Source organism: Ctenopharyngodon idella, chromosome 23 (genome assembly GCF_019924925.1).
Source record: "Ctenopharyngodon idella isolate HZGC_01 chromosome 23, HZGC01, whole genome shotgun sequence".
Taxonomy (NCBI): Eukaryota; Metazoa; Chordata; class Actinopteri; order Cypriniformes; family Xenocyprididae; genus Ctenopharyngodon; species Ctenopharyngodon idella.
In genome coordinates this window covers 7,809,330-7,832,812 of record NC_067242.1, presented here as the reverse complement: position 1 = coordinate 7,832,812, position 23,483 = coordinate 7,809,330, and the positions used below count along the sequence as shown (strand labels likewise).

The 23,483-nt window shown below is 38.2% G+C and overlaps 2 protein-coding genes across 4 annotated transcripts in view; both read left to right on the top strand.

Moving 5' to 3' along the window:
* The first annotated feature begins 1,792 nt into the window (after nucleotides 1–1,792).
* telo2 (TEL2, telomere maintenance 2, homolog (S. cerevisiae)) lies at nucleotides 1,793–10,646 on the top strand. Of its 2 annotated transcripts, none has more exons than XM_051882485.1 (21): nucleotides 1,793–1,999; nucleotides 2,154–2,491; nucleotides 2,607–2,887; nucleotides 3,755–3,823; nucleotides 3,940–4,087; nucleotides 4,180–4,282; nucleotides 4,993–5,061; nucleotides 5,951–6,092; nucleotides 6,238–6,374; nucleotides 6,453–6,544; nucleotides 7,070–7,156; nucleotides 7,249–7,337; nucleotides 7,691–7,782; nucleotides 7,870–7,986; nucleotides 8,069–8,140; nucleotides 8,614–8,778; nucleotides 8,860–8,948; nucleotides 9,045–9,144; nucleotides 9,935–9,999; nucleotides 10,077–10,192; nucleotides 10,267–10,646. In XM_051882485.1, exons 2-21 carry the CDS (start codon nucleotides 2,187–2,189, stop codon nucleotides 10,377–10,379), a joined length of 2,451 nt encoding a protein of 816 aa, XP_051738445.1. In that variant the 5' UTR covers nucleotides 1,793–1,999; nucleotides 2,154–2,186; the 3' UTR covers nucleotides 10,380–10,646. The 2 variants fall into 2 exon arrangements, with proteins under 2 accessions (XP_051738445.1, XP_051738447.1); XM_051882487.1 differs by having other exon boundaries at nucleotides 1,793–2,034.
* A 3,706-nt stretch (nucleotides 10,647–14,352) lies between these two features.
* Nucleotides 14,353–23,483, top strand: part of ift140 (intraflagellar transport 140 homolog (Chlamydomonas)) — a 31,555-nt gene continuing 22,424 nt past the window's right edge. The window contains exons 1-18 of one of the 2 annotated variants that reach the window (XM_051881931.1): nucleotides 14,353–14,527; nucleotides 15,138–15,295; nucleotides 16,293–16,517; nucleotides 16,616–16,737; nucleotides 17,002–17,111; nucleotides 17,188–17,363; nucleotides 17,501–17,592; nucleotides 17,708–17,814; nucleotides 18,848–18,987; nucleotides 19,133–19,336; nucleotides 19,579–19,651; nucleotides 19,748–19,839; nucleotides 19,999–20,126; nucleotides 20,206–20,323; nucleotides 20,803–20,924; nucleotides 21,032–21,170; nucleotides 21,456–21,587; nucleotides 21,947–22,167. In XM_051881931.1, the coding sequence (XP_051737891.1) occupies nucleotides 15,149–15,295; nucleotides 16,293–16,517; nucleotides 16,616–16,737; nucleotides 17,002–17,111; nucleotides 17,188–17,363; nucleotides 17,501–17,592; nucleotides 17,708–17,814; nucleotides 18,848–18,987; nucleotides 19,133–19,336; nucleotides 19,579–19,651; nucleotides 19,748–19,839; nucleotides 19,999–20,126; nucleotides 20,206–20,323; nucleotides 20,803–20,924; nucleotides 21,032–21,170; nucleotides 21,456–21,587; nucleotides 21,947–22,167 (2,348 nt within the window). In that variant the 5' untranslated portion in view covers nucleotides 14,353–14,527; nucleotides 15,138–15,148. Of the gene's footprint in view, nucleotides 14,528–15,137; nucleotides 15,296–16,292; nucleotides 16,518–16,615; nucleotides 16,738–16,968; nucleotides 17,112–17,187; nucleotides 17,364–17,500; nucleotides 17,593–17,707; nucleotides 17,815–18,847; nucleotides 18,988–19,132; nucleotides 19,337–19,578; nucleotides 19,652–19,747; nucleotides 19,840–19,998; nucleotides 20,127–20,205; nucleotides 20,324–20,802; nucleotides 20,925–21,031; nucleotides 21,171–21,455; nucleotides 21,588–21,946; nucleotides 22,168–23,483 lie in introns of both variants that reach the window. The other variant, XM_051881930.1, reaches the window with a different exon arrangement.

The window sequence follows — 23,483 nt, the reverse complement described above, 5'->3', positions numbered from 1 at the left end:
GCACATCAAACAAGAATGGACTGTAAACTTAAAGCACATAGACTAGAGCATACACCATGTACTTTTTGAATGAGATATTCAAAATTTGTGCAAATGAATAAATTAAAATAAGACATTTGAAAAAACTGATGTAGTTCGCTTCAAAGACATAGCTATTCTGACCCTGTAGACTCTGGGACCATGTCATTTATAACCAGGCACATTTATATTAAAATTAGCACTTGATCAGTTGCTTAATTTCATAAAAAAATCACATGGGTTCTGTTTTATTTAGTCCTATTATATCATATATAAATGCAATAGATATAGATGCCCATCATAGAATACATATAGTGCATAGCAGTTAATGGTTTAGTGAACAGTTTTTGATTTAGCAACAGAAGACAAAATAAGTACAAATTATGCTGATTTTCAAATTCACAAAGTTTTCACCCCCTGCATCCTGTTTCCTTCTGGAGCATCAGTGAATATTTGCACCTTTTGTAATAGGCTAGTTGTCCTCAGTGTGAAAAGATGGATCTCAAAATCATACAGTCACTGCTGGAAATGGTTCAAATATGCAAAAGATGCTGAAAAACCAAAGAATATGCAGAACCTGGAGGATTCTTCTGAAGAACAGCGTAAGAACAACAAGGTGAAAGTGAACTAATCCTTTAATTTATAAAAATAAATTAAAGGATTAGTTCACTTTCAAATAAAAATTTCCTGATAATTTACTCACCCCCATGTCATCCAAGATGTCCATGTCCTTCTTTCTTCAGTCGAAAAGAAATTGAAGGTTTTTGATGAAAACATTCCAAGATTTTTCTCCTTATAGTGGACTTCAGTGGTCTCCAAACGGTTGAAGGTAAAAATTCCCTTATTCCTCGTCTGGTATCGTTTAAAGTCCTTTGACGCTGCACTAAAACTGTAATTTTGACCTTCAACCGTTTGGACACCATTGAAGTCCACTATAAGGAGAATAATCCTGGAATGTTTTCATTAAAAACCTTAATTTCTTTTCGACTGAAGAAAGAAGGACATGGACATCTTGGATGACATGGGGGTGAGTAAATTATCAGGACATTTTTATTTGAAATTGAGCTATTCCTTTAAGCTATTAATTTGTCTTGTGGTCTATATGTGAACATCTTTTATGTATAATATCTTATTCAGGACAGTACTAAATAAAAAAAAAAAAACATTTCTTAAAGATCCCCCAGGTGAAAAAAATAGTAATTTATAGTAAACACTATAGTGTTTTTGAACCACACTATAGTAAAGTATTGAATTAATTGTTGTGGTAATTCTATAGTTGGTGTGATAATATAACAACTAACGTTATAGTAATATAAACAAATTACTTTACCCAATACTGTACTAAGTTTTCTACAACTATAGGGTATATTATACTACAATATACACTACAGTTTACTGTAGTATACTACAGTATTTATTACAGTTTGTCAGTTCACTATAGTTAATACTACAGTATGCTGTAGCATTCAAATAACAAAGTGTTGTAAATACTATAATATATACAGTATAGTACAATTTACTATAGTATGGTTCAAAAACACTATAGTATTTTTTCTCCTGGGCCCTCATATTTTGTAGAAATGGAAAAGGGATTATTTTGAAGTACTCTTTAGTTGGAAGATCAAATATGCTTTTTTGAGGATTCATTTATTGTTGATGAACTTGGCAAATGCAATACAATACACAATAGCACATTTAAAGCAACAGAAGATTAGCATGTCCTGTTGCACCATCTAGTGAACTATTATAGAATAAACGATAGGAACCTTTGTTCTGGCTATCTGCATCTACACGGACACGTATTAGAGCGCAATCACATGGGTTTGTCAACACGACTGATGCTGCGAGTTATTTTATATTTTATTACAACTGAATGACTTTGAACCTTCAATAAACTGAAAGCAGGAGGCGCTTTTACTATATTATTTTAAATATATTACATTTTGGTATTCATAAAGGTTGAATTTGGCTATCCTTTGAGGTTTGTAGTTCTGCAGCTCTGATGCTTATGTTAATGTAAATCAATGTTTTCATCTTATTTATTCATTTAAATGATTGTTTGACATAGAGGTTCGTATGATCCGGTTATGATTCCAACTGCACACAGTGATATTTTGTATATTATGTTGTCAAAGTGATGCTGAATCTTCAGCCGGTTCCGTGACGCCATGGGATCCGCTGGTACCGAGGTGCGGCTGCAGGTGGGCTCGTGTTTGAGGACTCTGTCCAGCTCACGAGACTCCGGGGAGATCGTGCACGCGCTGCGCACACTCACGCACTACCAGGAGGACGGAGAGTTAACGCGCCCACACTACACACACGCGCTTCAGGTGCTGGTGAGCCCGCAGAGCTCACACTGGTTCAACAGGTCACGTGATGATGAGGAGATCAAGAAGCTCTGGGATGAAATCTTCCTCAGAGGTCCACCGGAACAAACACTGCTGCTTCTGCTGGACACCATCAGCTCCATAGGGTATGTGTGTGTGAGATATCAAGATCTATCCATCTGTCTGTCTATCTGTCTGTCTGTGATGGACTAGACATGTTAATGATATACTAATGATGTGCTGTGTCTCTCACACACACAGTGAGAGTGCGGGTCTGGAGCGATGTGTGTCTATATTGGAGAAGTTCCTCTCTGCTGGTCGTCTCCAGGTGTTGCTGTGGTCCAGGTGTGAGGGAGGTGGATCTTATTCAGACACTCCCCAGCTAAGAGAGACCATCATCGGACACCTTGCAGCTTTACCCTCCATCACCTCCAACCATCTGCACACAAACACACCTGATGCCTTCCTACCACAGCAGTACTACCCGCTGCTGGCCGCCAGCATACTGGACACACTGGAGAAGACATGCCACGCTCTCAGAGGTATCACACACGTGAAATACAAGGATGAAATACTTATAAATAAAGGAAGCAACACATACTTTAAAGGGTTAGTTCACCCAAAAATGAAAATTCTGCAATTAATTACTCACCCTCATGTCGTTCCACACCCGTAAGACCTTCGTGCATCTTCAGAACACAAATTAAGATATTTTTGATGAAATCCGATGGCTCAGTGAGGCCTGCATTGACAGCAAGATAATTAACACTTTCAGATGCCCTGAAAGCTACTAAAAACATGTTTAAAACAGTTAATGTGACTACAGTGGTTCAACCTTAATGTTATGAAACGACGAGAATACTTTTTGTGTGCCAAAATAACGACTTTATTCAACAATATCTAGTGATGGGCGATTTCAAAACACTGCTTCATGAAGCTTTACGTATCTTTTGTTTCGAATCACTGGTTCGGTATCAAACTGCCAAAGTCACGTGATTTCAGTAAACGGGCTTTGTTACGTCATAAGTGTTTTGAAATTTCAATGGTTCAACCCTGGGGGGCGTGACTTTGGCAGTTTGAGACACGCTCCGAACCACTGATTCGAAACAAAAGATTTGTGAAGCTTCATGTGTTTAGTAGCTTTCTGGGCACTGAAAGTGTTAATTATCTTGCTGTCAAAGAAGGCCTCACTGAGCCATCGGATTTTATCAAAAATATCTTAATTTGTGTTCTGAAGATGAACGAAGGTCTTACGGGTTTGGAACGACATGAGGGTGAGTAATTAATGAGAGAATTTTCATTTTTGGGTGAACTAACCCTTTTTAGTGCATTTTTGCAACCACGACTGCATATTTTAATGCATATTTGTTGTCCATCTGTCTTCACTCATGTGTATCTCTCTGGTATAGCGGGACGGGACTGCTCTCTCGGGTTTGTGGCTCAGGTGTTGGGAAAAGTGTGTATCCAAGGATACAGCTGTAAGTTCCTTTTTTAACTTTTGTAGGTTTGCTGCACTGATTGTAGTGAAACTGGTTTATTAATTTTCATATTTCCACTGTATTATATGTTAGTTTCCATGTGCATGTTTTTGTAGCCCAGATTTTTGAACTACTGGCCCCCCGGCTCTCGTCTCTGACCCGTGTGGACCCGCTGTGGCAGCGTGTGACGCAGAAACTACTGGAGAACGTTCCAGAAAGATGCACGGAGTGTGTCATCACGGGACTCATACGCTGCCTCAGCGGGTAAGAGAGTGTGTTTGATACCAGAGAGCAGTAATGAATGATCATTGAAGTAGTTGTTTGTTAGTCGCCTCTGACTCCAGTGTGTGTTTCAGGGCGACTGCTGCGTCCAGGCTGATGGGAAACCTGGTGGTGACCAATAAGAAAGCTCAGTTTGTTCTCACTCATAAACTGATATTGCAGCAGTACCAGCACCCGGTGAGTGGAAAAAAATAAAAGATTAAATGTCTCTGATCACAGAACATATTAATAACAAACAAGAATGTTACCTTTTACAACTTTTACTAAAAAGTAATAGCTTAGTTTTTGGACACTATCACGATAGTAATATAATCTCATTCTTTAAAGAACTATTTAAATACCATGGTATATGAATATGGTAATTATTCACTACCTACATATTTACAATTAAAAAAATCTCATTTTTTAAAGCATAACTTTACCGTTCAAAAGATTGGGGTCGCTAAGATTTTTTATTCTCTTCTGCTCAATCAAAATACAGTTAAAAACAAATAATTTTGCAATTAAAAAAAACTGTTTTCTATTTGAATATATTTTAAAATATGATTTATTCCTGTGATGCAAAGCTGAATTTTCAGCATCATTACTCCAGTCTTCAGTGTCACATGATCCTTCAGAAATCATTCCAATATGATGATTTGCTGAAATAGAAATCTTTTGTAACATTATATATGTCTTTACTGTCGCTTTCGATCAATTTAATGCATCCTTGCTGGATAAAAGTAGTAATACTATTTACTGACCACACTTTTGAACGATAGTGTACATATGCATGAGGTTAATAAGTATGTCATTCTTTCTTTATTTGCATGACATGGACATCGCACAGAATTAACATTTCTTTTTTTTCCTGTCTCTCTCATTCTCTTCATAACCCTTGATCTCAGACTCGGTTGTTAAAGTCTGTTCTTGGTTATTTAGCTCTGGATTCAGAGCGTCGGATTATGCTTAAACAGGTATGATGATCTATTGTGTTAGTTGTTTTACCATAATTGTGCTAATGAGTCATTTTTGTATGAAATTCAGAAGAAGTTACTTAAAGGATTAGTTTACTTTAAAATGAAAATTACCCCAAGATTTACTCACCCTCAAGGCATCCTAGGTGTATATGACTTTCTTCTTTCTGATGAACACAATCGGAGTTATATTAATACATTTCCTGACGCATCCGAGCTTTATTATGGCAGATCAACGAGTATGCGCTAAAGAAAATGCATCCATCCATCATAAACGTACTCCACACGGCTCCGGGGGGATAATAAAGCCCTTCTGAAGCGAAGCGATGCGTTTGTGTAAAAAAAAAAAAATCCATATTTAACAAGTTATGAAGTAAAATATCTATCTTCCGCCAGACCGCCTTCTGTATTCAACTTACGAAGAAAGTGTAACTCCTCTCGCAGTTCAAAACACACTACGTCCTACGCCTTCCCTATTCAACTTACGGAAAAGGCTTAACTGACACGACGTCAGCTTTCTTCGATGAAGGCGGTCTGGCAGAAGCTAGATATTTTACTTTATAACTTGTTAAATATGGATATTTTTCTTACACAAATGCATCGCTTTGCTTCAGAAGGCCTTTATTAACCCCCCCAGAGCCGTGTGGAGTACATTTATGATGGATGGAGGCACTTCCTTCAGCTCATACTCGTTGCTCCTGTTCACTGGCCATTATAAAGCTCGGATGTGTCAAGATATTTATTAATACAACTCTGATTGTGTTCATCAGAAAGAAGAAAGTCATATACACCTAGGATGGCTTGTGGGTGAGTAAAACTTGGGGTAATTTTCATTTTAAAGTGAACTAATCCTTTAAGGAGAAGTTATAATTGATGTGTGTGTGTGTAGGTCCTTCGGAGTGTGTGTCAGGTGTGGTGTAACGGCAGTGCCGTGAAACACACGTCTGTGGAACAGCAGCTGTACGTCAGTAAAGCGTTACTGCTGTGTGTGGCTTTACTCACCGATTCTGAAATACAAGAACTACGACAAGGTAATGCACACGTGTTTGTAGGTTTCAAATAATCCAAATTATATCCAAAAATATTTTTCCACTTGCCAAACAGACTTGAAGTAGCAGCCCCAGTAGACTTTAAACTGCTCCTTTCTAGTGTGTTATGAGGTTTTCTGTTCAACAGAGATGCTGCAGTGCATGCTGGGAGGTGTCCAGTGTCGTTTAGATAGCAATATTGTGCGTATTCGTCGGATGGGTATGGTCGTGGGCGAATGTCTTAGCTACAAGTTAGACACACCTGGATCTCAATTAAAATTCCAGGTGAGACATTTGTACATTTAAACTCATTATGAATCATTTGACTGTTTTAATGATAATTAATCAGTTTTTCTGTGTCAGTATGAGCCGGATGATGAGATCAGAGAGCTGAAGTCATTGATGGAGTCTCCATCTGTTGAGGACGAAGAGGATCAGCCTGACACCTCCAGCAGGTAAAAGCACACACCTCGTTTGAGTGTTTTGTTTGCTGTATTTTCTGCAATATTAAACGTATCTGAAATGTGCTGCAACTTATACTCCCCTCACTCCACAACAAATCTTGTTTAACAAATTTAACAGTATTCAGAACAGAGAAATATAAGTATAAAACAAGCATAAATTATAGTGGCATTCATTAGAAACAACATTTATTATAAAAGGCAAGGCTTAAACAACTTAATTTAAAGTAAAACTGAAACTTATTTGTGTTATGTTATATGTATTCATATTTAAAGGATGTTGTGGAGTGAAGGGAACTATAATACACGTTTATAATGTTTGTCAATGTTTTGTTTTATTTACTGGTATTTTGTAATAATAAAATGTGACTTATACACTGATGCGACTTATCTGTTGTTGTATATATATATATTTTTTTTCTGACAATGCAATTTTGACCAAATGCAACTTATTTTTTTGGAAAATATGGTATATGTGTCATGTGACATCTAAGTCATGTGACTTGCACTTTGTTCCAGTCTTCAACCAGAGTCCAAAGTTCAAGGTTCAGGAGGTCAGTCAGTGACATCAGAGCCGGGTCACGGGAGTGATTCTGAACTGGACAGGTACATCTGCTCTACCCTAAAAACACATGAGAACTGCACCTTCCTCTCTTAATAACATTTATCTTGAAACAACATCTCTGTTCTCCAATAAGTGATGATGATCTGACTCCATATGACATGTCAGCTGATCAGGAGAAGAAGAAATCAGCTCCTCCCCGTTATGTTCGGGACTGTCTGGAAGGTGATCTAAAATCGAAATAATTATTTACATACTATTATTGTCTATTATAGAATTAGTTTTCTTTTTATACTTTCAGTTTTAATAATAGTAATTTTTAGTAATTTTGTTATGTGCTTTTGTCAGATTTTGTCAGATTCATTTTTTATATGTATTTATATATTTTATATATATTTTATTTGTTTCACACATTATATATATATATATATATATATATATATATATATATATATATATATATATATAGTTTTAGTTTTAATTAATGATAATAATAAGCCTGCAATCAAAGAACTGTCCAGGTTTTATCTGAGAATATTTTCTGAGGTTATTGTATTGGCCGTATGTTTTATTTGCAGCATTAATGTCGTCTGATGATGCTGACAGGGTTGAACTCAGTCTGCAAGTGTTGGACTCTCTTCTTAGGAAGAACGTGAAGGCCACACAAGAGGTCAGAGGTCATCACAGCAGACTTTTAATGACTAAAACTCTTGTGTATCTCATTACTCATTGGTTTGTCTGTGTTTATGTGGTATAGGTCAGCGTGCAGTTCAGTAAAGTGCTGCTCCACCTGGAGGACAGATACAACACACCGTGCTTCCACACACTCCGGCAAAATGCCATGGTGGCCCTCACTGTTACGGACATAAAACCGGTAAGACATCATACAGAGGATTACAGACAGGCCAGCTCTACATAGATGCATATGGAAGTGATCTGTTTTTCTCTTTCTGTAGGTTGTAGATTATTGGACGACAGAGTTCTACTCTCTCAACTACAGCTTGAGACAGAGACTGGACATTCTGGAGGTCAGACTAATGAATGCACACAGACAAATTACATGCTTTCATCCTAAAATGCCATATTTATTCATAATTCATATGTTTGCAATGAGAGTTAAATGTTAGATTAGGTTCACTATTAAGGGGTTTCAGTTACTGATGCTCAGAGTGGCACAACTGTTTTCAACATTAATAATAATCAGTGAAATCAAGAAATGTTTCTTGAGCAGCAAATCAGCATAGAATGATTTCTGAAGGATCATGTGACACTGAAGACTGGAGTAATGATGCTGAACATTTTATAACTGACACATTGATGTTAATCGACCAACCAAGTGGCCAATGACAATAATCTCAAAGTGGTCAAACAATGACCAATTATTGGTAACTAGTTGGGATAGATTGGTTACAAGATTGTCAACTTTACAGGACTGAACCTGCAACCTTTGTGTTCGCATCCCTGATTCTCCACCACTAAACTAACACCTCTACTATTCCAGGTCCTTGCTCTCTCTGCCCAGGAACTGTCTGAGCCAATCAGGAATAAGCACGCTGGAGCGCAGCCAATCACTGCAGTAACAGCTCTAGAGCAGTGTGATGATATCACACACTGGCGGCAGATTGTGGAAAAACGGATCCAGAGCAAAACCAGACGAATCAGCAAGGTGAGACAGCCTCAGAAAGGTGCATATTACACATCAACTGTGATTTGATGTTTAATAATGTGTTTTGTTTGTTCTGTTCAGGGTGGGACTCAACCCGTCAAAGCTGTTCCCAACCGTTATGCTCCAGTCGCTGGATTTTTCTTCTTCCCGCTGCTTAGGAACTATGACAGGTCTCTTAGTGGTTAAATACTGTGAAGAATGTGACAATCATCTAGAATAGTGCTAAATAAATAAGCATTATTGCAATGATTTCATGTCTCTTATAGGCCACAGGTGACCTTTGACCTTCTGGGGAGTGATCATCTGGTGCTAGGAAGGCTGCTGCACACGCTTGGGCTGCTCATGCACCTGGCCATCAATGCACCTGTAAAAGCATATGCAAACACAATATGCATTACACAATATGTGCACACGCAATTATTTTAATGCAAATGGAAGATCAAGCAAATTGCATTGTGGGATACAGACTTCCAACATAGTATGCCATGTTATTACTGCACCTTTTGGAAAACGATGTAGATCACTGAGTTGTGCACAGTAAAAATACTGAAGAAATAGTCTGAGCAGCGTTATAGAATGCTATTTAAATAAATAAACATAGTCTTAATATGTTAGGGCTGCATAATTAATTGAAATAAAACCAAAATGGCAATTAGATTAGATTTAGAGTGATTATCAAATTGTAAAGGCTGCAACTTAATTAAATCAATATATGCACTGCGTCTTTCAGTGTGAAGCGCAAAATAAAGGGGGCGTGGCCTGGTTGAGTTGGTTAGTAGTGTGCTGAAACTCGCGGTTATGGTAAGGGGTATGACATTTCAAAGCAGCTGACCAATCACAACACACTAGTCCAGCCGACCAATCAGAGCACATTGTGCTTTTCAGAAGGAGGGGCTTCATAGAGACAGAGCGTTACTGACAGACTGGGAAGGGAGGAGCTGCAACAATGGAGAATATGGGGAAAATAATGTTTTTTTGGACATTCAAGCATGAAAATCTATTCTAGTAGAGCCCAAAAACAGAATCAAGACTTTAAAAAGGGCATAATATGGCCTCTTTATAATAGGAAAAACGCAATTCGATTGTTGTCCTCAAACCGTGCAGCCCTATTACAAGCGATATGCCCTTCTTATAATCATTAATGTCTTTTTCTCAGGTTGCGTCTCAAATGGGCAGAGCTCTGCTGGATTTTGTTTGGACCGTGCGCTTCCACACTGACCAGTAAGTTTGTGTTCCAGGATGCATTATATTACATGTATATTCATGTCATCTCATGCTCTCTCTTGCTGTAACTGTAGGATGGTGAGGAGGGGCGTTATGTTTGCAGTTTGTTCTGTGTTTCTGAGCATGCCCGGTGAGAACTTGCTCACAGAGCTCGGTGATGACCTAATGGAGACCAGAGCCTGGCTAGCAGGTAGAGAGTGTTTTTATGACTCTTTATATGTGTGAGTATTTGCGTGTTATTGATAAATGTGTTATTGTGTACAGATGTGGCAGAGAATGATTGTGACGCAGACTGTAGGAGTTTGGCGGTACAGAGTTTAATGCTGTTGGACAAAAACCTCAAATCTCAGCTGCAGATCCCAGATATGGAAACATGACGAGTGTATCTCTCTACTTCCGATGCCTCAGATATGTTATCACTCGTAGCAAGAATAACAGGAGAACAACAATAGAGATGCTAACAATATCACACTCGTCTAGAGTTGCAAAGATCTGGAAGATTTTATGTCCCTGACCTGATGCATTCCTGATTTCTGTTGCATTGCTCTTTGGATTTCATGTACTTTGTTTTTGTACAAATTTTTTTAGTGATTGTAAAATAAAGAACTCATTAGGGACATTAAATACTTCTGCCCTCAAAACAATTTCTTACATCTTGTGCTGTGCTTTCTAGGGAAAAATCTCCATGTTGATTTTAAATATGGTAAAACAGAGCTCAGATTACTACACTCATTTCAGATTTGTAGATCAGAAGGTCAGATGTTCTTGCTTCCACTATGAGACGTTCTCAAATCATGATGGAGCGCATGATCATCAGATTTTGTTCATGTAGCTTCAGAGCTGATGGAAAAAGAATAATAATAATTACAAAAGAATGCAATATTTAGGCATTTTCAATGGTGATCTCATACTTTTGGACCTCACAATATGAATGCAATAAGAATATAAATGCAATTTTACCCTTTAAACCCGTTAATTCAAGAAATTAGACTAGCTTTCTGAGTGCCATTGCTTGCTCTGTCAATATGATTGTATTTTTTCTGTATGTGTTTTACTGTTCTGATGGTTATTTATACATGAAATACATTAAAATGATCCAGTCCATCCAGATGCAGCTGGAAGTTTTAATTGTTAATTTACATTATTATTATTATGTATTATTATGTATCTGTTTGTAATTCTCCTCGAATTTACTCAGGTGATGCCTAACCACCTCAATTCTATGTACTAGAAAGCATATTTCTCTGAAAGCATTTTAGTCTGATGTGAACAGCAACATACATATAGCAACTTCTCCAAATCCGATAAAACAGTGTAACAGGTTACAAAATCCTTAACCCACCTTTCTTTCACATAGAATGTCTTTATTCTTACCCAAATTCACTCTGGTGATGTTTAACCTTCCCTATTTAATATCCTAGAAAGCATTTTGCTCTTATGTGAAAAGCAACATACAAACCCGATTCCAAAAAAGTTGGGACACTGTACAAATTGTGAATAAAAAAGGAATGCAATGATGTGGAAGTTTCAAATTTCAATATTTTATTCAGAATACAACATAGATGACATATCAAATGTTTAAACTAAGAAAATGTATCATTTTAAGGGAAAAATAAGTTGATTTTAAAATTTCATGGCATCAACACATCTCAAAGTTGGGACAAGGCCATGTTTACCACTGTGTGGCATCCCCTCTTCTTTTTATAACAGTCTGCAAACATCTGGGGACTGAGGAGACAAGTTGCTTAAGTTTAGGAATAGGAATGTTGTCCCATTCTTGTCTAATACAGGCTTCTAGTTGCTCAACTGTCTTAGGCCTTCTTTGTCGCATCTTCCTCTTTATGATGCGCTAAATGTTTTCTATGGGTGAAAGATCTGGGCTGCAGGCTGGCCATTTCAGTACCCGGATCCTTCTTCTACGCAGCCATGATGTTGTAATTGATGCAGTATGTGGTCTGGCATTGTCATGTTGGAAAATGCAAGGTCTTCCCTGAAAGAGACGACGTCTGGATGGGAGCATATGTTGTTCTAGAACTTGGATATACCTTTCAGCATTGATGGTGCCTTTCCAGATGTGTAAGCTGCCCATGCCACACGCACTCATGCAACCCCATACCATCAGAGATGCAGGCTTCTGAACGGAGCGCTGATAACAACTTGGGTTGTCCTTGTCCTCTTTAGTCCGGATGACATGGCGTCCCAGTTTTCCAAAAAGAACTTCAAATTTTGATTCGTCTGACCACAGAACAGTTTAAATGAACCTTGGCCCAGAGAAAACGCCTGCGCTTCTGGATGATGTTTAGATATGGCTTCTTTTTTTTTGACCTATAGAGTTTTAGCCAGCAACGGCGAATGGCACGGTGGATTGTGTTCACCGACAGTGTTTTCTGGAAGTATTCCTGAGCCCATGTTGTGATTTCCATTACAGTAGCATTCCTGTACGTGATGCAGTGCCGTCTAAGGGCCCGAAGATCACGGGCATCCAGTACGGTTTTCTGGCCTTGACCCTTACACACAGAGATTGTTCCAGACTCTCTGAATCTTTGGATGATATTATGCACTGTAGATGATGATAACTTCAAACTCTTTGCAATTTTTCTCTGAGAAACTCCTTTCTGATATTGCTCCACTATTTTTCACTGCAGCATTGGGGGAATTGGTGATCCTCTGCCCATCTTGACTTCTGAGAGACACTGCCACTCTGAGAGGCTCTTTTTATACCCAATCATGTTGCCAATTGACCTAATAAGTTGCAAATTGGTCCTCCAGCTGTTCCTTATATGTACATTTAACTTTTCCGGCCTCTTATTGCTACCTGTCCTAACTTTGTTGGAATGTGTAGCTCTCATGAAATCCAAAATGAGCCAATATTTGGCATGACATTTCAAAATGTCTCACTTTCAACATTTGATATGTTATCTATATTCTATTGTGAATAAAATATAAGTTTATGAGATTTGTAAATTATTGCATTCCTTTTTTATTCACAATTTGTACAGTGTCCCAACTTTTTTGGAATCGGGTTTATACATACATCAGGGTCACCAAATCCAGCAAAAACAGCGTAACAGGTTACTGAAATCTGAAACTCTCTACTATTTCGCACAGGATGGCTTTATTGTTACGCAAATTCACTCTGGTAATGTCTAATCTCCTCTACTTTATATCCTAGAAAGCATTTTAGTCTGATGTGAACAGCTGCAGATATACAACAATGTCACCAAATTCAAGAAGTCACTATTAAAGGTTATGGGAAACCGTTTCCCCATTTATTTAACACAGAAAGGCTTTAAAGTTACCCAAATTCACTCTGCTCATGTCTTTATTTTATTTCCTTGGAAGTATTTTAGTCTGATGTAAACAGCAACTTACACACAGCAAGTTCACCAAATCCGACAATTTGCAGCATAACAGGTTACCGAAATATGTTACCCCCCTTTATTTCACTTGGAATGTCTTTATTGTTACCCAAATTCACAGTGGTGATGTCTAACCTTCTCTATTTACTATCCTAAAGAGCATTTTGCTCTGATGTGAAAAGCAACAGACATAAAGCAGGGTCACCAAATCCGACAAGACAGTGTAACAGGTTTCCGAAATCTGTTACTCTCCACTATTTCACACAGGATGGCTTTATTGTTACCCAAATTCACTCTGGTGATGTACAATCTTCTCTATTTTATATCCTAGAAAGCATTTTGCTCTGATGTGAAAAGCAACAGACATATAACAGGGTCACCAGATCCGACAAGACAGTGTAACAGGTTACCAAAATCTGTAACTCTACCTAAGTCTGTTACCCACTACTATTTCTTCCAGAATGGTTTTAATTTTACCCAAATTCACAATGGTGATGTCTAACCTTCTCCATTTACTATCCTAAAGAGCATTTTGCTCTGATGTGAAAAGCAATAGACATAAAGCAGGGTCACCAAATCCGACAAGACAGCGTAACAGGTTACTGAAATCTGTTACTCTCCACTATTTCACACAGGATGGCTTTATTGTTAGCCAAATTCACTCTGGCGGTGTCCAATCTCCTCCACTTTATATCCAGGAAAGCATTTCAATTTGATGTGAACAGCTGCAGATATAGAGCAGGGTCACCAAATCCATCATGATGGCAGTATTAAAGGTTACCAAAATCCGTTACCCCCTCTATTCCTCCAGACCAAACTCTTTTCAAATATCAAATGGGTTGGTGTGTTGATTGTTGACGGCAGCAAACACATATTATCAAGTCCGATTAGAAGTGTTCTGACTCCGAATCACATGTGCTGAAACCAAAATACTAGCCATTCTACTCGCTTCACCTCATTGGTTGAGACGCTACGCCCGCGTTCAGCCCCACCCCTTCGCGCTTCTTCCCCTTGGCGTTGTCTGGGCAACCGAAAAAGACGCTTCACGGCTAAAGGCGCGTCGTAAAACTCGAAGGGCTAATTTCATTTTTTATTGTCAAAATCATACATATGCTGCGCGAAAAACACACGGTCATAACGGCAGTGCTGAGTGGAAGAGGTCTCAGGTAAATTATTCAAACAGTCGTTATTTGAAGCGTTTTTAAAGCGACAGGCCTCGGTGTGGATTAGCTAACACGGCTAGCGGTAGATTTACTAACATTAAACAGATGTAAACAACATTCACCATTACTTTTCGACAATGATATTAAAACAGCACAAGATATTGCCACAATAGTTCCCCCAGCTTTAGAAACGCATATTATCTACAACTTTATCAGAGCAGCAAACCGTTAACTTTGAGGAGTCACACCTATGTAGAAATAACATGTTTTTGCTTATAGTAACATGCTAGTACCATGATTTTGGATACTACCTTAAAGAAAACATTATGTTAAGTACACTACATTACCATTTGAATACCACAGTGTGTGGATATGGTAAACACACATTATGTATCAAAGTACCATGGTATCACCTGATTCCTTCAGTTTACCATAGTACCACCACATTACTTTAATATTTGGGCAGTTAGCCACACTAAAAAAATCTAGAGAATGAATTTTGTTTTATATCGTAGCTGTCATATTTAGGTTCTCAATCAGTATTATCAATATCATATGACTGCTGTTAGATGTGCTTTATGATATTAATACAGTCTACTAATTATTTTCACAGATCTGTAAGTCATGGCTGTGTATTTTGATCATCGTGTGGAGGCCCCTGACAGCAGTGGAGCAGCGGTCCTCGTCTCATGGCATTCCAGTGTGTGTGTGCTGGCCGTGGGGTCTGTGAATGCCTCCACTGGTGGCTGTGTGGATCTTTACCTGCAACAGGTGTGAGACGATCTCTGTACATCATCACTGCTTGTTAATGCATTCTGTACAATACTTAGACAACTTTTTAAACTATACAATAATATACATTTTCAGCAGTATATACACAAAATTTGGGTCGGTACGATTTTTTAACGTTTTTGAAATATGTCTCTTACTAATAATACTACATTTATTTGATCAAAAACACAGTAAAAATAGTAATATTGTGAAATATTATTGCATTTAAAATAGCTGTTTCTATGTAAATATATTTTAAAATGTAATTTATTTCTGTGCATTTTCAGCATCATTACTCCAGTCTTCAGTGGCACATGATCCTTCAGAAATCATTCTAATATGCTGATTTGCTGCTCAAGAAACATTTCTGATTGTTATCAAAATTGAAATCTGTTGTGCTGCTTCATATGTTTGTGGAAACTGTGATATACTATCATTCAAAAAATTTTTTTAAAGAAACAAATACAGGAAGGGGATGTATTAAACTGATAAAAAGTGACAGTAAAGACATTTATATTGTTACAGAAGATTTATGTTTGAAATAAATGCTTTTTTTTTTTTTTTTTTTACTTTCTATTCATCAAAGATTCCTGAAAAAAAAAAAGTATCAGTTTTCACAAAAATATCAAGCAGCACAACAGTTTTCAACATTGATAATAATCAGAACTGTTTCTTGAGCAGCAAATCAGCATATTAGAATGATTTCTGAAGGATCATGTGACACTCATGCTCCTTGACACTCATGATCATGCGAAAATTCACAGGAATAAATTACATTTTAAAATATATTTAAATAGAAAACAGTTATTTTAAATTGTAATAATATTGTTTTATCATTTCAGTCCTAATCTAACTAAATAATTAGTTAACTTAATATTTAATAGTTAACTAGAGATTGCTCTTTTCAATTTGAATGTTTTATTTTATAATAGAGTCAATATTCTTTTATGAAATACTATCAGTAATGACATTGCGTTTTAATGTGCTCTGTCATTAGGGGGAGCATGTGGAGCTGTGTCATGTGGAACAGGGATTCAGCCCTTCGTTGTTGCAGTGGCACCCGACCAAACCCCTGCTGGCGGTGGGGTGGGAGACGGGCGAGACCGGTCTCCTCTCACACCCCTCCGGAGAACACACACCCCTGCCCAACAACACACACACCGCCTGCATCACAGTGCTGGAGTGGAGCAGTAACGGCAGCAGACTGGTCACGGGAGATCAGGTCACACACTTTCATCTTCATTGCGTATAATATATAATAAATGCTTATGTTTGAAGTTGAGCTGAAATTGTGTGTGTGTGTGTGTGTGTATTTTGCAGGCAGGTGTAATGGCGGTGTGGAGAGTGGATGCTAGAGGGAAACTGCAGGGATCTCCTCTGATTAAACATGACTACAGTAAACCACTGACGTGTTGCATCTTCAGACCTCCACCGCCTGCTGAGTGAGTCTCATTTAACATCATATCAATACCATGATGATTTCTGAACAGTTTAGCGTCAGTAAATGTTCTTCTAGCTGGGCTAAACAGAAAGTTTTGAGTTGTATTTCAATTAAATTGCATTTGAATCGTTACTGTGAACTTATTGGATCTTTGACCTTAGTTTCCCTTGTGAAAAAGAAGTGCATTTAAATGTATTGAATGTGAATCTTACGTTTAAATATATATCTTTAGGGATGTGGCGATGCTGGCCCGTGCTGCTGTTAGCGGGGATGAAAGCGCTCTGGACATGTTTAATTGGAAGAAGAGCAATAAAGGAGCAGCATTTGCACTGGGATCACAGGAAGGACTAGCCTTCTACATCAGCACAGCTGATGGTGAGAGATGGCAGGACATTTACGATGACGTACAGTCGCTCTGTGTTTGTTCTAACTGTGTGTCTGTGTGTTTTAGGGAGCGTGTACAGCGTGGATGAGCAGGCGCGGAGTGTGGCGTTGCTGTCCGTTGAGAGTGCGGTACAGAAGATGTGGTACTCCAAGAGGAAAGCTGTTCTCGCCGTGGTGACAGAATCACTGCTGCTCTCTCAGTTCAGTCTTGGGCCAGAAGGGTTCGCTCAGGAGATCAGTAAGGTAACAGCCAATCAGATAACACCTCATATACAAGGGCTTTACAAAAACAGCCAGTCAGATCACCAAATCCAGACAAGCATCAAATTTTTTAATGGTTTTAGTTTTAGTTAACTATAATAACCCTGGTGTGTGTGCAGGTGAAGCTCAGTAGCAGAGGTGGGCAGCACTCAGACATCGTTTGGACAGAAAACGGTTTGCTCATCACAGCATCAGGAGAACAACACATCAGGTTAACATCAAATTTTAGCCTTCTGTGTTTGGTTTTACAGTGTATATAAAAGTATTTTATAGTCTGTCAACAGATGCCCTGAAATTTTCTGATGGTGGTGTGTATGTTTGTGTAGGTTGTGGGATGTAGAGTTGGATGATCATTACGCTCTATCGCTGGATGAGTCTCTGGGCTTTGAGAAAGGAGAGCTGCTCAACTGTGTGTCCTTTTGCACTTCTAAACGTAAGACTTCCACTGTGACAACTTTATGTATCTCTATATGTGATTTATCTGAAATAGAAAGCTTTTGTAACATTATACACTACTGTTCAAAAGTTTGGGGTCTGTAAGAATTTTTTTTTGGAAAGAAATTAATACTTTCATTCAGCAAGGATGCATTAAATTGATCAAAATTGGCAGTAAAGACACTTACAATGTTACAAAAGATTTCTATTTCAGATAAATGCTGTTCTTTTGAACTTTCTATTCATCAAAGAATCCTGAAAAAAAATTCTACACAACAGTTTTCCACATTGATAATAATAGATGTTTCTTGAGCAGCAAATCAGCATATTAGAATGATTTCTGAAGGATCATGTGACACTGAAGACTGGAGTAATGATGCTGAAAATACAGCTTTGATCACAGGAATAAATTGCATTTAAAAAAAATGTTCAAATAGAAAACAGTTATTTTAAACTGTAAAAATATTTTACACTTTAAATAATGTTTTACAGTTTTAAATAAATGCAGCCTTTTTTTTTTAATCTAAAACTTTTAAACAATAGTGTATATTGAATTAAGTTTAATGTTCTTACCACATTTGCAAATAGATTTGCTATGCAGAAACTTGTGTTAGATATACAAAATTTTGTTAGATTTTGTGCAGAAACAAAATATTATGCCGTTTATCATTTTAAGTAAATGTAACTTTTTTTTTAAGGATATTTAGATATCTTTACTAAAAAAAATCACAAAAGTATTATATTTGATAGAATGAGTTCTTTATGACCTGGTAAAGCACTGTACTAGCAACGCTACGGTCATTGGTTTGATTCCCAGGGCGTGCATGTATACTGATAAAATGTATAGCTTGAATGCACTGTAAGTACCTTTAGATAAAAATATTAAGTAAATATGAGCATGATTTTATACTCACTACTTGTTTGATGTTGACATGCTTGACTTGCAGCCTTATATGTTTAATTTTCATGGGATAATAAAATGTATAAGGCTATGCTATTTTAATAAGAACTAATCTGATCTTCATTTGCAGAAGTTCTTGCGGCAGGTACCAGCAGGGGTCGTGTGGCTCTGTGGCACATGGTGACAGTGAGTGATCAGAAAGGAGACACAAAAACACAATGGAAACTCCAGACACCAGCAGAGGTGGAAGGAAACATCACACAGCTACAGGTACTGCACCCTTCTGAGGTTTATTTCAAATTTAGGGGAAAAAAAAAGTATACTAATAATGTATATAAACTTATTATAAATATAACATGAATTAATAACATTACTGAAGTCTGAAGTCTCTCTCCCCGTGTCTCTCTGTCTGCAGTGGGGCTCGAGTTCTCATCTGTTGGCCGTCTGCAGCAGCAGTGGTGTGGTGATTCTATCAGAGCATGTGATGTGTTCTCATTACAGCCAGCAGATGGCAGCAGTGCAGCTCACACCAACACACCTCAGCCTGGCCAACTTCAACACCAGCACACACATCACCTTCCACACAGACACACACATCAGAGCAGTGCAAGTCACCAAGGTAACACATTCACACAGAAGCTTTTAACACAAAGCCCTTTTCTAGTTTTTCCTTATTCTAATTATCACCTCATTCTGCAAACATAATGATTTTACCATTACCATACAAGATGATATGATGCCAGGACCAGTGAAATTTATTTCCACAATTTTCGCAGAACAAAAAAATAAATGTATACATAAAATAAATAAATATTACTATTAAAAATTACACATTTTTCTACATTATTTTTGTTTATACAGGATATGGTTGCAGTGTGGAATGGGAAATATATCACCGTGTACGAGCCATCAGGACAAACTCTACACAGCACAGGTAGTAATACATCATGACGGATGTGCAGCACCACACACAATCTGGACCTACTTATATGTCAGTGCTAGAGATGAATTCTGTTGTTTTTTTCATCAGGTTCTTTCCAGTGTGAGTCTGCTGCTCTTGCGTTACATGAAGAAAATATTTATACCATAGAACCCAACCGTGTCCAGATCCGCACACCACAGGTACACACACACACACACACACACTGACCTATAAAACAGAAGTGATGATCATAAATACACTCTACACCCATGTCCACATTCTTTAACATATGAAAATACACAGTGTACACAGTGAATGTTCACATTTTCAAATTTGTGTTCGTGTGTGTGTGTGTCCAGGGCACCGTGAAACAGTTGCTGGTGTTTTCTGAAGCGGAAGGAAACCCGACACTGCTGAGTGTGTGTGGATCTTACCTGGCTGTGGGAACAGATACGTCTCACGTCAGAGTCTTTAACCTCACACGCAGGTAAACGCACACACTCAATTCTACACAAATATGTGTAAATGTAAATATGTGTGTAAAATATGTGTGTTTGTGTATACAGGGAGGCCAAACCCTTGGGCGTCACAAAGAACCTCTGTGAGCTCATTCCTGACCTGGGCGCTCTGAGATCTGTCAAATGCAATGCCAGCGGCAGTCAGCTGAGCGTCCTCGTTACACAGGTACAAGAAAGACAATTCTTAAAGGCACCATAAAGTATTTAACACAAGTATTTACACTTATTTTTACACTTACACCTGCATGTCTTAATCATTGAGATGAGCACATTACTGACAGAATCAAAAACCACAATAGTTAGATAGCCCTGCTGAAAAATCCAGCTAAAACCAGCTTAAGCTGGTTGGCTGGTCTTAGCTGGTTTAAGCTGGAAGTAGCTGGTTTAAGCTGGTCTCCCAGCCTGGGTTAGCTGGTGTTCAGCTGGTTTAAGCTGGTCTCCCCACCTCCCAGTCTCCTAGCTAACCAAAACCTCTCCAAAACCAGCTATGACTGGGCTGGGAGACCAGCTAAAACCAGCCTGACCAGCTTAGGCTGGTTTTAGCTTGATTTTTCAGCATATAGATAGATAGATAGTATCCTTTAATTTGTATGTGCAGGTTTTGCCAATGACTCTCGTCTAAGAAAAATGTTTTGTCCATCGTAGGTGAATGGGCGGCCAGATAACAAAGTGTATTTCTATGACATCGAGCTGGACACGCTGTCTTACTTCGACTTCTTCACAGGGAGGCCAGAGAGCAGTCTCGCACAGTCCGACGACAGTCAAAGGTACCGTGAGACGACATGTTTGTTTGCGTGGTCTCACAGGAACCGAGATGATGGAAGTGCATAAAATAAGCAAACTTTCATTGTGAAAAATTTTATTTAATTTTAAGAACTCAATGTGAGGGGGAGTTGGCCGCCCGCTGCCCTGTTTCTCAGTTCTGGGATGAGAATGAGCCACGTCTGTTTGTGTGTGAAACAGTTCCTGTGAACTCTGACCTCCTCAGCAGCAGCAAATCACAAACAGAGAAGGTAAAACACAACATGATAATAAATATGATTATTGTTAACTGGGCTCAGCTCTAAATTTATTGCCTTTTCACACTTTTTAAAATGTTTTAAAATATTTATTTTAGTTTTTTTTCATATTCTCATATTCATAATTTCTTAAAAAAAATGTGTATTTTGATTTTCTAAAAAACTATGCATTTTTAGAATTTTTTTCTTCTGGTTCAAAACAGATCTTTATGCATTATGAGGGCTAAATAAGTGAGTTAAAATATATAAAAAGGTTTTTGTTTTTGTATTTCGTGGCAGGAGGATGTGATGGTGGTGACGTTCTTTGTGACACAGGAACATGGTCTCCTCCTGCAGGACTCACAGCCCAAACCAGCTACGCTGCTCTCTCTACTGGCTCTAGATACACCGTATTACTATTATATTTGTAAGGTACAAACACACTGGAACCCTTCATTCCCCTCTTCCTGCTTCTCTGTGAATCTGTATGCATCTCTATTTCTCATCCCTTTACATACATTTTTCTGTATTTCTTGCGTGCATCGCTTTATTTCTCTTATTCTGATTTTCATTCTGACTGTCCTGCTGCTGTTAAGCTCTTATTTCGGAGGGGAGGACTTGTTCTCCCTGATGTGAGTACCATCACAATCACCCAGTGGTCATTTGGCAGAAGAATCATCCATTTGATCACTATTTCTCTTTTCATTCATCCTTCTTAATTTGTTTCAAAAAGAGTGTTTGCGTTTTGATAAAGGTTTATCGTTAATGAATGTTTCTCCCTGTCCTCTCAGCTGGGCGAGGATGGAGATCAGGGGCAGGTGGTCTCGACTCCTGCCGCCACGCCCCAGCTGCCGTCATCGTCCCCTCAGATGGTGGTACGACGAGCCCTCCGAGACTTTGTGGGATTGGAGAGCTGTGAGAAGCAGACCCGAGATGCCATGCTGAACTTCAGCTTCTACCTCACTATAGGGGACATGGATGAAGCATTTAAAGCCATCAAACTCATCAAGAGGTACATGCACTCATGCACTCACATCTTAGCAGAGAAATGAGGTTTATCAGTGTTTGGGCTTTTGAGTTGATCAGGGCTGATCTGTGAACTTGTGACCTTGATCAAGATACAACCTCAGGTTATTCCAGAACGACAACCTATAAGAAGTGTATGTGTAACTCACTTGAGGGTATTTTTTAATCATTTTAAAATCGTAAGAAATCAGATTTCACACTTAAAAATGCTTTTACGGACAATTTTTTCAGTCATCTGTGCTACTTTTTTACTTTTCTAAAGTAAAGTAGATGTCAGCACTTATTTTTTGTACTTATCAAAGTACTGGTACTTATGTACATATCAAAGACTAGATGTGTGTGTTTTTTAGTATATGAGATTATAGTTTGTGTGATAATAGATGTTTTGTTTTAAAACCTAGTGAGCTGCCTACATATACAGCATTTTTGAGAATCATATAAAACTAATCCGTATGAATTGAGTGGTTTAGTCCAAATTTTCTGAAGAGACTCAAATTAATAAAAATGACAAAAGCACAAAACAAAATTACTAAAAATTACACTATAATATGTTGGCCCATCACAACTAAAATCACTTGCTAGGTTTTGAAACACAAATATTCTACAGAGTTTTTTGACTGAATCACTCTGAGTGAGTGAAACATCCTCTGCGTTCTGCCTGCCTGCATTCTGGGTGTATGGGGAGGACGTGCAAGATGGCATGCTTACCATCTACCATCCATTACAGTGAAAAGGGAGATGTTATGTAAAACGATCTTTATCATAAAAATGATTTACTAATGATATGACTAATGAGGTGACGGTGAGCCAGACATATATATTGTATGTGATGTGTGTTGTCATTGGTTTCAGACACAAAAAATGCATTTCCCAGTCATATTTCCAGAGAGGATATAGTGATCTAAACAGACACACACACACACAGATACTGCCGTCTCCCTGTTCAAATCAAATACACAGAAGTGGCTTTTGGGAAGGGTGTGTGTGTTTCATGTTTATAATGGGAATTGTAATTGTACTTCGCGTGCTTGTAAGGTTACTGATGTTTATATGTAGGTGTGTGTAGCGGCTTCCCAAAAGACGCCTGTGTGTATGAGAGCGCTACCGTAAAAGACAGATTTCCATGACTGAATGGGGTGTGTGTACTGTACATTCCAGCTGTATTGTTTTAGTTCATTTTAGCAACAGATGAAATGCGGAGAAGAGGAAAGGAGCTTGAGCTGAGTGATCTATTGATGCCTATCTTTAACAATCACATTCTCAAGAACTGTGACGTATCCCTGTTGGGTTTGCGACACGTAC